The 13,864-nt window shown below is 42.3% G+C and overlaps 1 protein-coding gene across 2 annotated transcripts in view; it reads left to right on the top strand.

The window, feature by feature from the left end:
* LOC137095468 (E3 ubiquitin-protein ligase TRAF7-like) overlaps nt 1–13,550 on the top strand; it is a 48,410-nt gene extending 34,860 nt beyond the window's left edge. For both annotated transcript variants that reach the window (XM_067462174.1, XM_067462175.1), the window contains exons 13-21: nt 232–359; nt 2,769–2,851; nt 3,259–3,298; nt 3,414–3,530; nt 5,493–5,615; nt 5,719–5,838; nt 8,499–8,630; nt 11,228–11,347; nt 12,814–13,550. In XM_067462174.1, the coding sequence (XP_067318275.1) occupies nt 232–359; nt 2,769–2,851; nt 3,259–3,298; nt 3,414–3,530; nt 5,493–5,615; nt 5,719–5,838; nt 8,499–8,630; nt 11,228–11,347; nt 12,814–12,828 (878 nt within the window). In that variant the 3' untranslated portion in view covers nt 12,829–13,550. The remainder of the gene's footprint in view (nt 1–231; nt 360–2,768; nt 2,852–3,258; nt 3,299–3,413; nt 3,531–5,492; nt 5,616–5,718; nt 5,839–8,498; nt 8,631–11,227; nt 11,348–12,813) is intronic.
* Nucleotides 13,551–13,864: the final 314 nt, after the last annotated feature.

Genomic DNA, 13,864 nt, shown 5'->3' with positions numbered 1-13,864 from the left:
TTTTTACCCAATTTGGGTCCCCAGATGGTATTGGGCAACAACTCCCATCCCTTTTGGTTATCTGAGGATGATGGGGATTGCAACCCAACAGCCCTTGTGCCTCTGAGGTCAGGGAAAAGTGAAAGGGCATTTTAAACCTGGACATCGTATCCACAAGCCTTGTATCGTAATCCAAGCCCCACTTTCCTGATTAAGCTTTCATGTGTCTTCTCTCTTCCTCCAATTTTGCAGCATACGACCCCCAGCAAATCTTCAAGTGCAAAGGCACCTTTGTGGGGCACCAGGGCCCTGTCTGGTGCTTGTGCGTCTACTCCATTGGGGACTTGCTTTTCAGTGGTTCTTCGGACAAAACCATTAAGGTAGGAAGGAGCCTCCGCCAGAATCTCCTCAGAGCTTTTGATAATGAAAGTACAGTTGTCCACATTCGCAAATTGGATTATTCACAGAAATATAGTCTCCAGGAAACTCTAGGTTCCCCAGTGTAACTATGGTCCTAGGGTCGCCTAGAGGGAACACCTTATTATTATTATTATTATTATTATTATTATTATTATTATTCCTCACTTTATCTCTCCTGCAGGAGACTTAAAGTGGCTTAACATAAAAGCATCAGCGTACAACTTCAAATATACAAATATTAAAACAGGATATTACATTAAAACAGGACTCCAAGTCCTCCAGTGCTATTCTATGGTCAGTTTCTAGCAGAAGTCCTGTTGGAAAACCTAGAAATTGCTAAAAAAAAAAAAGTGTCTCAAGGTCAGAATATAAGGGTTTTTTTCATTTTTATGTGGATCCTGTGCCCCTAACCTCAAGCGAATATAGAGAAATGACTGTGATAGCAGTAATACTGTCGTAATTGTTTTTGTTGTTGTTATTATTGGTATGATAAGAAACAAAGATGGCAGGGACCTAACAGAAGCTGAAGAGATCAAGAGAAGGTGGCGAGACTATACAGAAGATTTGTATAGGAAGGATAATAATATCGAGGATAGTTCTGACAGTGTGGTGAATGAATTAAAACCAGACATCCTGAGGAGTGAGGTTGAATGGGCCTTAAGAAGCATTGCTAACAACAAGGCAGTAGGAGACGACGGGATCCCAGCTGAACTGTTTAAAATCTTAAAAGATGATGCTGTCAAGGTGATGCATGCCATATGCCAGCAAATATGGAAAACATAAGAATGGCCATCAGACTTGTCTCTCTCCTGAGGAATCTGTACAAGGACCAAGTAGCAACAGTCAGAACTGACCCCGGAACAACAGACTGGTTCAAGATTGGGAAAGGCGTACGGCAAGGCTGCATACTCTCACCCAACCTTTTTAACTTGTATGCAGAACACATCATGCGATGTGCGGGGCTGGATGAATGCAAAGCTGGGGTGAAAATTGCTGGAAGAAACATTAACAACCTCAGATATGCAGATGACACCACTCTGATGGCCGAAAGCGAGGAGGAGCTGAGGAGCCTTCTAATCAAGGTGAAAGAAGAAAGCGCAAAAGCTGGGTTGCAGCTAAACATAAAAAAAAACCATTATGGCAACAAGAGTGATTGACAACTGGAAAATAGAGGGAGAAAATGTGGAGGCCGTGACAGACTTTGTATTTCTAGGCGCAAAGATTACTGCAGATGCAGACTGTAGCCAGTAAATCAGAAGACGCTTACTTCTTGGGAGGAGAGCAATGTCCAGTCTCGATAAAATAGTAAAGAGTAGAGACATCAGACTGGCAACAAAGATCCGCATAGTCAAAGCCATGGTATTCCCTGTAGTAACCTACAGATGTGAGAGCTGGACCTTAGGGAATGCTGAGCGAAGGAAGATAGATGTTTTTGAACTGTGGTTCTGGAGGAAAGTTCTGAGAGTGCCTTGGACTGCGAGAAGATCCAACCAGTCCATCCTCCAGGAAATAAAGTCCGACTGCTCATTGGAGGGAAGGATACTAGAGACAAAGTTGAAGTACTTTGGCCACATCATGAGGAGACAGCAAAGCCTAGAGAAGACAATTATGCTGGGGAAAGTGGAAGGAAAAAGGAAGAGGGGCCGACCAAGGGCAAGATGGATGGATGGCATCCTTGAAGTGACTGGACTGACCTTGAAGGAGCTGGGGGTGGTGACGGCCGACAGGGAGCTCTGGCGTGGGCTGGTCCATGAGGTCACGAAGAGTCGGAGACGACTGAACGAATGAACAACAACATTATTATTGGAGGATTTTAAACAGAGGATAGATGGCCATCAGTTGGGGATGTTTTGGTTGTGCTTTTCCTGCCTGGCAGAAGGGAGTTGGACTGGAAGGCCCTTGTGGTCTCTTCCAACTCCAGGATTTTATTATTATATAGTAGTAGTAAGAGCAGTAGGATTATTCCTGCATGGCAAGTGATTGGGCTGGGTGGCCTTTGAGGGTCCATTCCAACTCTAGGATTCTATTATTATTATTATTATTATTATTATTATTATTATTAATTTGTAGTAGTAATAGTGGCCTCTTCTCATGCACAAAATGGGCTCTGCAATTTCCCCCTAAATCTGGTTCTCTGCCACCTGCCCTGACGGGAATGGCCTATTTTCCATTTCTCCCTGGGAAAAATCTGCCCTATCATTTCCTTTCCTGGAATGACTTTGTCTGGCTCCGAAAGATGGGAATGCAAGTGCATCGAAGACCAAGCCGGCTGCTTCCTGCCCTCCCTGTTCCAGCCCTTGGTCCCACTTCCTGTCCGGTTTCCTGGTTGTGCTTTGGCACAGTCACATGACACTTGTGTTTCCTGTTAGGTGTGGGATACCTGCACCACGTACAAGTGCCAAAAGACCTTGGAAGGACACGATGGGATCGTGCTGGCACTCTGCATCCAGGGGTGAGTTGAGGCCCTTCCCACTCCTTTTGCCATAGAAACAATGGGAAGAGAGAAGACAGGAGTTGCTGCTCACGAAAGAGCAGGGAGGCTTTTATTGTGCTGCTTTTCAAACATGAGTTGCGATTATCATTTCACAACTGGATAAACCGAGCAGATAGATACATTGTCCTTTTTCAAACTAATTCATATCCTTCTCAGTCTGAGCTGAAATGAATTGCTGGGATAACCTGAAGTATGAGAGAGCAATATTATCTGATACTTGCTTCACACATTGTTTTAATGGCAGGGAGGCTATTTGTTTAATGAAAGCTACATTTTTCACTTGTGCTGCATTATTCATTTTAGAAGTTGCCATCTTCCTGTCAATCTCTTAACTAAACATCCTTTTCCCTTTTCTTTTTGCTCAGAAACAAGTTGTACAGCGGCTCCGCCGACTGCACCATCATTGTAAGTAACCATTAATAATACTGGGGAATAGTCCATCCCATGGCCGACAAACATTTTATATGCTCTCTACCCCCACTCCATCCCATTCATTTTTTGCTAATCCTCTTCCTTGCAGGTCTGGGATATCCAAACCCTGCAGAAGGTCAACACCATCCGGGCGCACGACAACCCTGTCTGTACACTGGTCTCCTCTCACAACATGCTGTTCAGTGGCTCCTTGAAAGCCATCAAGGTAGTCACGCCTTGAGCCAGTCACACTCTCAGCCTCAGAGGAAGGCTCGTGGTGTGACTTCCTTACCTCTCATTTACTATTTTTCAGTCTTCCACTCCTTCCTACTTCTTTGCTGTTCCCCATTTTCTTCTCTCCCAGCCCTTCTCTTATTTTCTGTATTTTAATTTTTATTGTGAATGAATTACAAACAAAAAGCAAAAAAAAAAAACAACTCAAATACAAACTAACAGAAACAGTACAATTATAACATCTTATCACACCCATACTCTTTCTCCACACCCATGAACCCACCACCTAAGACTTCCAACACTACTCAATGTGAATCTAATACCTATTACAACCTACTTTATATCTGTTTTAATAAATTCCCCTTGCAGATACATTAAAGTCTGCATTTGTTTTCCTTTCCAAATATGCAAATTGCAGTCTCCATTTTAATAATAACAACAACAACAATAACTTTATATTCCATCCTTCTTGTGGGTTACAATGTAAACTGATATCAGCAAACATTCAATGCCTTGTTATAATACAATGCAATACACAACACAGACAGAGGCAAAAGCTTCCTCCTTTCATTTCCATCTTTGGAGGCAGTGATAATTTCTGGCTCTGGGGGAGGTGCTGTTTTCCATTTCCAAGGCAAGGAGTCTGCATTGTCACATCCTGTTCATGTGACCAGCATGACTGCTTGGAGTATCTTATGCCTTTCCCACCTAAGCAGTATCTATTTATCTACTCACATTTGCATGTTTTTGAACTGCTAGGTTGGCAGGAGCTAGGGCTAACAACAGGAGCTCACCCCATCTTGCGGATTCGAACTGTCAACCTTCAGGTCACAAGTTCAGTAGCACAAGGGTTCAACCCATTGCGCCACCGCGGCCACTAACAGCATTCTTCATTGTTTTCCCCCCCTAATACCATTGATTAACTTGGTCATTTAAATATATATTCTAATAATTTTTCTCTCAATTATTTTAGAAGTAACTCTTTCCCCCTTCCAAGATTTTGCTATTATTACTCTCGCCGCAAAAATGGCTATACAGACATATTTCTTCATCTTTTCTGAGTCTCTCTCTGTAAATAATCCTAAAAGACACATTTCTGGGTTTTTCTTAACTTTCTTATTGTTTGGTTTGTTTCTTTAATTGCCTTTTCCCAAATAAATTGTACTAGCCGACGAGACCACTGAACATGGAGGGGAAAAAAGGACCGTTCTGCATCTTGCATCTTCAACATTTAACCTCAATAAGATTTGTCTACTTTAACTATCATCTCTGGGGTTATGTAGCTTCTGCAGAACATTTTATACATATTTTCTCTAATGGATCCCACTATTGAAAATGTAAATCCTCGTTTCCATAGATGTTCCCAATTCTCCAAATAAATATTTTCCCTGTATCTGGAAGCAGGAGGGATATGAGTTTTAAAGGCCGTTTTAGTGTATTTACGGTAATTTAATTCCTTGCCTTGAGTCCCCATGGAGAGAAAGGTGGGATATAAATAAAGATAATAATAATAATAATAATAATAATAATAATAATAATAATAATCGTCATCATCATCACCTTTAGCCCACAAAATCATAGCTAATTTTATTTGATTATCCTCTAAATATTCTACGATGTATTTATATAGTCTGGAAATTAATCCTTTATTAGCCTTCTCAAAAATGTTGTCCAGCACCAGCTTCTTTTGGAGAACCCTACTGGTGTCTCTCCCAGCCCTTCTCCAGCTGCTGAGCCTCATTGGTAAAGATAGGAGTTTGGATGGTGTCTTTCTGCCTGGCAGAAGGGGATTGGACTGGATGGCCTTTGTGGGCCTCTTCCAGCAATAGGATCCTATAATTATTTGTGGCTCATAAGATGACTCTGGGTTCCTGCCTGGCAGAAATGAGTTCGCTTTGGTTGTCTCTCCCAACTCTTATTCTTTGATTCTATGTTTTTTTTCTCTGATTCTCAGGTCTGGGACATTGTGGGCATGGAGCTGAAGTTGAAGAAGGAGCTGACCGGCCTGAACCACTGGGTCCGGGCACTGGTGGCCTCCCAGAACCACCTCTACAGTGGATCCTACCAAACAATCAAGGTGCGTACACACCTCCTGATTCCTCCCCCTTTTCCAGGCCCAGTGTTTGTAGGAGTTTAGGAATGCTATTATTTCCAATTACCCTTTTTCTGAATGGTTCCAGATCTGGGACATCCGGAACTTGGAGTGCGTCCATGTCCTGCAGACATCTGGCGGAAGTGTCTACTCCATCGCAGTCACCAACCACCACATTGTGTGCGGCACCTATGAGAACCTCATTCACGTAAGTAAAGATGGGGGAGAGATGTGAACATTGTTGTTGGTGTTATTATTATTATTTTGAATAGTGGAGGGGAACAGTTGTTAGCAACACTCTGCCGATGCAGTGAGCTACAGAGAAATATGGCAGTCAAGAAATCCTATTTGTTTGGAGGGCTTCAAAGGCAATTCTAGTGGCCTATCCCATGTTTCATTATAATTGAGAGGAGTCCAAAATCTCCCTCTGTTTGTCCTCTTTGCCTCCCAGATTATTTTGTCCTGCTTTGCCATTAAAGCATTTCTATTTTTCTCCCTTCATTTTGATATCCCACAATTGCCTTCTTATTAGGGTTACTTTTGGGGAGTGTATGGAAACACAGAGTCTTAATTCAGCTTTTCAAATTGAACAAAAGAAGGGCTGTATTGTTTTGAAATTGTAATGTGGCCCCTCACCTATGGAACACACTCCCAAATGAGGTAAGATCTGCTCCCTCCCTCCTGGCTTTTAGAAAGAAATTAAAATCATGGCTTTGGGACCAGGCCTTTGGACAGTAGATGTTTGTAGAATTTAAAGGACATGGACTAGAATGACAATACGACTAGCGAGACTGTTTTTATTATTTATTGTTTTAATGATTGCTTATGTACTGTCTAATTATGATTTATGTTTAATTGTGGTTTTATTGTGGTTGTTATGGTTTGGCATCGCGTCAGTGTCGAATGTATGGCATTGAAGTTTTGTCAGTTATGTGTAAACCGCTTTGAGTCCCCCTAGGGGTGAGAAAAGCAGTATAGAAATACTGTAAATAAATAAATAAATAAATGCTCACCTTTTAAAAAAAAAAACCTTTTATTTTATGCATTTATTTTTAAATGCATAAACTGCCATGTGTCCCAGCCATGGGCCCCACCGATAATCCAGCTTCATAATGTTGACTCTGTATAAGGCAGTGCAGTGCAGTTAAACTGAATAACACTATGTAACAAAATTTGAGAAGTTTTCTGTTTCTGGTTTGAAAATGTTATTTCGTCTTTAATTGTGTGGCCCTTACTTTGAAAGTAATTGTTCTACTCCAGAAACTTCACTTTTGTGGCTGTTTCATACTATGTTGAATTGGTTTATTTATTTTGTGTCAAAAGTATTGCATAGAACAATGGTTCTCAACCTGGGGGTCGGGACCCCTGGAGGGGTCACGGGGGGGGGGGGGGGGTTCAGAGGGGTCGCCAAAGACCATCCAAAAACATAGTATTTTCTGTTGGTCCGAGGGGTTCCATGTGGGAAGTTTGGCCCAATTCTATCATTGGTGGGGATCAGAATGATCTTTTGTAGGTGAACTATAAATCCCAGCAACTAAAATTCTCAAATGCCAAGGTCTATTTTCCCCAAACTCCACCAGTGTTCATTCACATTGGGCATGTTGAGTATTCATGGCAAGTTTGGTCCAGATCCATCATTGGCAAAATTGGTTCAATTCCATTGTTGGAGTTCATAATGCTCTTTGATTGTAGGTAAACTATAAATCCCAGCAACTACAACTCCCAAATGACAACATCAATCCCCTACAACCCCCCCCCCCTCCAGAATTCAAATATGGGTGTATCAAGTATTTGTGCTAAATTTGATTCAGTGAATGAAAATGCATCCTTCATTTTACATATTTACATGATGATTCATAACAAAAGCAAAATTACAGTGACGAAGTAGCAGTGAAAATAATGTTATGGTTGGGGGTCACCACCACATGAGGAACTGTATTAAGAGGTCACGGCATCAGTAAGGTTGAGAAACACTGCTTTAAAGTAATTGTTCTACTCCAGAAACTTCACTTTCATGGCTGCATCATACTATGTTGAATTTTTGTATTTTGTCTTTATGAAAATGTAACTCTATTTCCTGTGCTGGTCAATGACCGAAATAAATGGTCAATGACCGAAATAAATGATTTGATTTGATTAGACTATGTTGAATTGGTTTATTTATTTTGTGTCAAAAGCATTGCATAGAATGTTGTAAAGCAATACTTTTGGGTTGGAAAGATTAGCCGTTTACTAGAAACTTTGCCCAGGGGACACCCGACTATATTTGCTCAGTCTTTGAGGAGGCTCTTTCCACGTTGAATTGGTTGAAACTTTGAGATATTCATTGAAAAACTATGCCAAATATGCTGCAGGATGTCCCTCCTGCAGAAACTAAGTTTTTGCAGTTTAATAAACCTTTTCCATGTTTTTATGATAAAACCAATTAGGAAATGACATTTATAACCCAGGAACAAAAATTGTGTTACATTGTATAATGAAACTGCGTTACATGGCTATGTGGATGAGGATGATGATGCAATGATTTCTCTCTGATCTTAGCTTTGCTTTTTGATTTGTTGCTATTTAAAATAGTGGTTCCAAATATAAGAGAGAGAGGCTTAGACAGGCACAGGCAAACTTTAGCCCTCTTTCCAGGTGTTTTGGACTGCAAAACACCTGGCTGTTAGGAATTGTGAGAGTTGAAGTCCAAAACACCTGGAGGGAGAGCTGAAGTTTGCTCATGCCTAGGCTTAGAGACAAGTCAGAGAGCAGACAAAGGCTGCAGTTTCTCTCTGAAAAGGAAGGTAAAGGAACCACAAAGGAGCCAGGTCCATTGCAGCAGTGTTGACGGAAGTGCCTTACCATTGCTTTTCTTTCTGGCCACAGGTCTGGGACATTGAGTCCAAGGAGCAGGTGCGGACACTGACGGGGCACGTGGGCACTGTCTATGCCCTAGCTGTCATCTCCACCCCCGACCAGACCAAAGTCTTCAGCGCTTCCTATGACCGGTCCTTGCGGGTACGCAGCATGCCTCTGCCTTTTGTGGGGTTGGCTTGGGGAGGATAGTGGGCATTTTGATGAATATTTTAGTACCGGTCTTGGAGTCAGGGGTGTCCAAACTGTCAGGGGTTCTATGAAGTCATAAAAGTCCTTCCTGTTCTTGTGGAAGCAACTTTTAATAGTTCTGGTTAAGGAACCAGGTATCCAAAAATACAATTGTAGTGATCTTCTGTTCGAATGACAAGACATGCTCAGACTTTTGTTCTTTCCCAAATAAGAAGGCTTTTCCTTCTCCTTTGTTGCAGCAGTATGCAAAATATATACAAAATATAGCAATGCTCCAACACACTGTCCAAACCACCATCCATCCCTCAACAATTCTCATCAAACTTACTCAGTAAAACTATAACTTATATATACTATTCCCATTGCATTAACCGCCACATCATAATTATAGTGGCATAACTCTTTTACAGGTGGTTAGGCCAGAGGTTTTCACTCTATCACTTAAAAATGCCAGGTAATTTCCTGACAAAAACTGGGCAGCTGCTCTTTCATTCATCTGTATGGAATTATAGCTCAGAAGGAGAGGAGTTGTAACATAACTTATGGGGTGAATATCTGTAGATTCCCCCACAGTTCCCCATCTGCGCTGAAAAGACTACAGGGGATCTGTTTAAAAATCAAACAGAATTGTTGTAGAAGTTCACAGAAATTGTAGTATCCAAAACCCTTCCAAAACTTAAGTGTAGTTTTGTATAGTGCAGAGCTTTCCAAACTTTTCTTGTTGGTGACACACTTTTTGAGGCAGGCATCATTCCCTGACACAGTCATTCAGTTTTAACTCGCAAACCAGAGATTAAAACCAGCCTCTTCTTGTAATAAGAGATACAGACACCTAGGTAAATTGTAATATTGAGAAATGTATGGGGAACACGACACATCTCATGAAAACCTCTCATTGATACTTTTACAAATATAAAATTTCTTGCTGAATTCTCATAGCATTGTTAGGTTTGTAGCCTTATCTGGCCACGGTCGTCCACGCTCTGGTTACATCCCGAATAGATTACTGCAACACGCTCTACATGGGGCTGCCTTTGAAGAAGGTTCGGGAACTTCAGCTAGTCCAAAGGGCGGCAGCCAGATTACTAACTGGGGTGACATACAGGGAGCATACCACCTCCCTGTTGTGCCAGCTCCACTGGCTGCCAGTCCATCTCCGAGCCCAATTCAAAGTCCTGGTTTTGACCTATAAAGCTCTATGTGGTTCTGGCCCAGCCTACTTGTCCGAACGCATCCACCCCTACGTCCCATTTCATAATCTAAGATCATCTGGGGAGGCCCTGCTCCCGCTCCCATTAATTGCACAAATGCGTCTGGCGGAGACAAGAGACAGGGCCTTCTTGGCGGTGGCCCCTCGCCTATTGAACACACTCCCAAATGAGGTAAGATCTGCTCCCTCCCTCCTGGCTTTTAGAAAGAAATTAAAATCATGGCTTTGGGATCAGGCCTTCGGACAAGTAGATGTTTGTAGAATTTAAAGGACATGGACTAGAATGACAATACGACTGGTGAGACTGTTTTTATTATTTATTGTTTTAATGATTGCTTATGTACTGTCTAATTATGATTTATGTTTAATTGTGGTTTTATTATTGTGGTTGTTATGGTTTGGCATCGCGTCAGTGTCGAATGTATGGCATTGAAGTTTTGTCAGTTATGTGTAAACCGCTTTGAGTCCCCCTAGGGGTGAGAAAAGCAGTATAGAAATACTGTAAATAAATAAATAAATAAATAAATAAATAACACACTGGCATACTAATGTTTTGTGGCACACTGTTTGGAAATCTCTGGTATAATATATACAGGCTCCACAGTATACAAAAATATTGTTGTCCTAGAACTGAAACTGGTCTTTTAAATACTGGCCATCCTCATGTTATGAACAAGATAGGTGCTGTAGGTTTGTTCTTAAGTTAAATTTGTTTGTAAGTTGGAACAGGTACATTTTTAAGTGTAACTCCAGCCAACCATAGGTAGGTCTGTATGTATGTATTGTGTGTGCGTGTATACAAAAGCTAGATATATACCTAGCTTTGGATAGCATATAGAAGAATTAACACCCCTGTGGTGATTGTTTTGCTGTCTGTGTCCCTGTTCAGAAGATTTCACCACTTTCTGTCTCTGTGAGAACTGGATTCTGAAAAATGTGGCTTGTTGTGGAAACAAGGATTGGAGATAAAGCTTAATGGAGACCACTTTTTCCCATTATAATAACTCTTCCAGGAGGGAATTTCCCAAGGACTGCCTGTACTTCCATCACCGAACTGTAGCAGGTTATTATGGGAGTAGGGTGAGGCCCACAGTCCAGCTAAAGTCGCCTTTCATAGCCCATTGAGGGCCAACCCTATATGTCTGTGTTGAAATACAGCAAGGGGAGAACTGTGTGTTCTTTCCTTTGTGCAAACTTAGGCTTGGTTCCCACGGTCTGTACTCGAGGTAGATTTATGACAATGGGCCCCATGAGAGGGGAGCATCACCTTCCTATGGAGCGCTCTCCTGCGGTGGCCCCTGTTCATCATCTCTTCCCCCTCGCTTCTTGATCCCGTTAGGTCTGGAGCATGGACAATATGATCTGCACCCAGACACTCCTGCGGCACCAGGGCAGCGTCACCGCCCTCGCTGTCTCCAGGGGGCGCCTATTCTCCGGAGCCGTCGACAGCACTGTCAAGGTAGGCCTCAGGATTATATCATATCAGGAATGGCAAACTTCGTCCCTCCAGGTATTTTGGATTCCAACTCTCACAATTCCTAACAGTCCAAAACACCTGGAGGGCTGAAGTCTGCCCATGTCTGTATTATATAGATTGATGGGATTATAACCATATTTTTCACTGGGTGTCTTTGAGGTGGGAAGTTAAGTTTTAATCTTTATTATTATTTTGATTATTTCTCCATGGGGCAGTGGAACTAATTTAAATAGATTAAAAAATAAACTCTGAAGGCAATTTGGAAGATGGAAACAAGATAATAAAGTAGAATGAAGAAATGGTCTTAAATTATATATTGACTGTATGTCCTTGGCGTGGGAAGTCTGTTTTAATCTTTTAATCAAGAAAAGGTGGGTAAGAAATAAAATTATAATTTTTTTCAATTGAGTGGTTGGTGGGGGGGGGAGGGGACTTAGTTTAAATGGATTTCTATATGTCATAGAAGGGGGAAATCATGGCCTTTATAAATTGGGAAGAGTTATATTGCTGGAAATAATAATAATAATAATAATAATAATAATAATAATAATAATTTTAAAAATATATAGATTTTTAAAAATAAAATAGGGATGGATACAGCTGTTCACCAAGTTCCCTTGCTTTAATTTTTTCAAATGAAGCCTTTTAAAACCCATACAAAAGGTTATTCTGTGCAGAATCCACACTTTGTTAAGCCTAGAAAATGCAAGAAATAATGCACAGAAGAGAATTAATGGCGTGGAGCCCTTTGAGCTTTGCCAGAGCATTATATCAGTGGTTCTCAACCTGGGGTCCCCAGATGTTTTTGGCCTACAACTCCCAGAAATACCAGCCAGTGTACCAGCTGTTAGGATTTCTGGGACTTGAAGGCCAAAAACATTTGGGGACCCCAGGTTGAGAACCACTGCATTATATGATGAGAAAGTTTTGCCCTCAACACAGTGGGTCCCAAATGGTGGACTGTCTGCAGGGAGGCATTCCAAACAGGGACCAGCAGACCTGTTTTTGGAGGCTATGAGAGAAATTGGCTCACAGCAAGTTAGACCACTGAGCTGCTGAACTTGCTAACCGCAAGATCAGCGGCTCAGATCCAGGGAGTGGGGTGAGCTCCTGCTGTTAGCCCCAGCTTCTGCCAACCTAGAGTTCAAAAACATACAAATATGAGTTGATCAATAGGTACCACTCTGGCAGGAAGATAATGGCACTCCATTCAGTCATGCCAGCCACATGACCTATGGATAATGCTGGCTTTGTCTCTCTCAGGATTTCATAGCAGCTGCTTCAGATCCCTTTTTAAAAGGGAGACAGAAATAATATAACAACAGCAGCAATAATGGCAGTTAAAGTGGTGTTGAACTACATTGATTCATAGATGCTTGCAGAAGTCTGTGGCAGGCAGGTAATATTTCTTCTGTGCCAGCTCTACTGACCCCTATTTCCTGCTGCAGGTTTGGACCTGTTAATGGGTGCCACCTCTGCTGCGGCTTGCTCTTGGACCGCCAAATGACCCAAACGCTACTCACACACACTCGACATCCTCTCCGACTCGCTGGCTGCAGGAGAGCAAGCTTCACGGCCCACAGACATACCTCAGCTCTGCCGACCCAACCATCCCCCAAGGCAGGACACCTGGACTGGACACTCGGTGCCCTCTTTCCCGGATCACTGTGCTGCAAGGGGAGTCTAGCCTGGATGCCATAATGTAGGACAGCAGAGGCTTGATTCTTTGTGTCATGTGACGGACCAAAGGTGAGTGTTTGGTCTAAGGTGGGGCCGGACTGATTGGCATGAACTCCTTGCAAACGAACAGCGAAGCTAGTGCCAAGCAGGACCCCCCTGGTCCTGGTATTTAATGTACCCGCTCAGCCCATTCATTTGTACCCAGCGCCAAGGAGAAATACAATGGAAGAATGGTTACCCTCCTATGTCAGCAGGTACGATTTTTTGATGTCACAAAAATACTCCCCTTTTTTGCATCAGGTACCAGAAAGCCATCGATACACTCCTCCTCCTTCTCCTCCACATTGCATCATGGCAGCCGCCTCCGAGGGGAGGATTCCCCCCTCACACACACACACACACCCTGTTGTGTTTTTACTGGCATTTTTCTACTGTTTTTAAGATTGTAATATCAAGATTTGGATTTATTTCTTCCTTGATGGAATAAATAAAAAACTGGACTGTTGTTTGAGGCAAAGCGTGGCTTCTTGAAGGCCCTGCACCAAAAGGGGTATAACACAAATTGCTTCTCCAGTCTCTGTCTCTGGACATTGTTGGTTTGGAGGGATTGAGGGGAGATGGGGAACTTGAGCTAAAACTGCCAGGACTCTCTCCTGCCTTCGCCTTCCTTGGTTTGTGTAAGAAAAGAAGGAAGAAAAGAGAGAAATAAAGGGGGAGGGGAGGGGAGAGAAGGGCAGGTTGGACATAGTGGGAAGAAAGGGTGCGAAAAAGGAAGGTAGTCAGGTTGGACATGGAAGGGAGGATGAAAGGAAAGTTGGA

This window comes from Anolis sagrei, chromosome Y (genome assembly GCF_037176765.1).
Source record: "Anolis sagrei isolate rAnoSag1 chromosome Y, rAnoSag1.mat, whole genome shotgun sequence".
NCBI lineage: Eukaryota > Metazoa > Chordata > Lepidosauria > Squamata > Dactyloidae > Anolis > Anolis sagrei.
The sequence above is the reverse complement of the archived record's forward strand: the minus strand, read 5'-3'. Positions and strand labels throughout refer to the sequence as shown.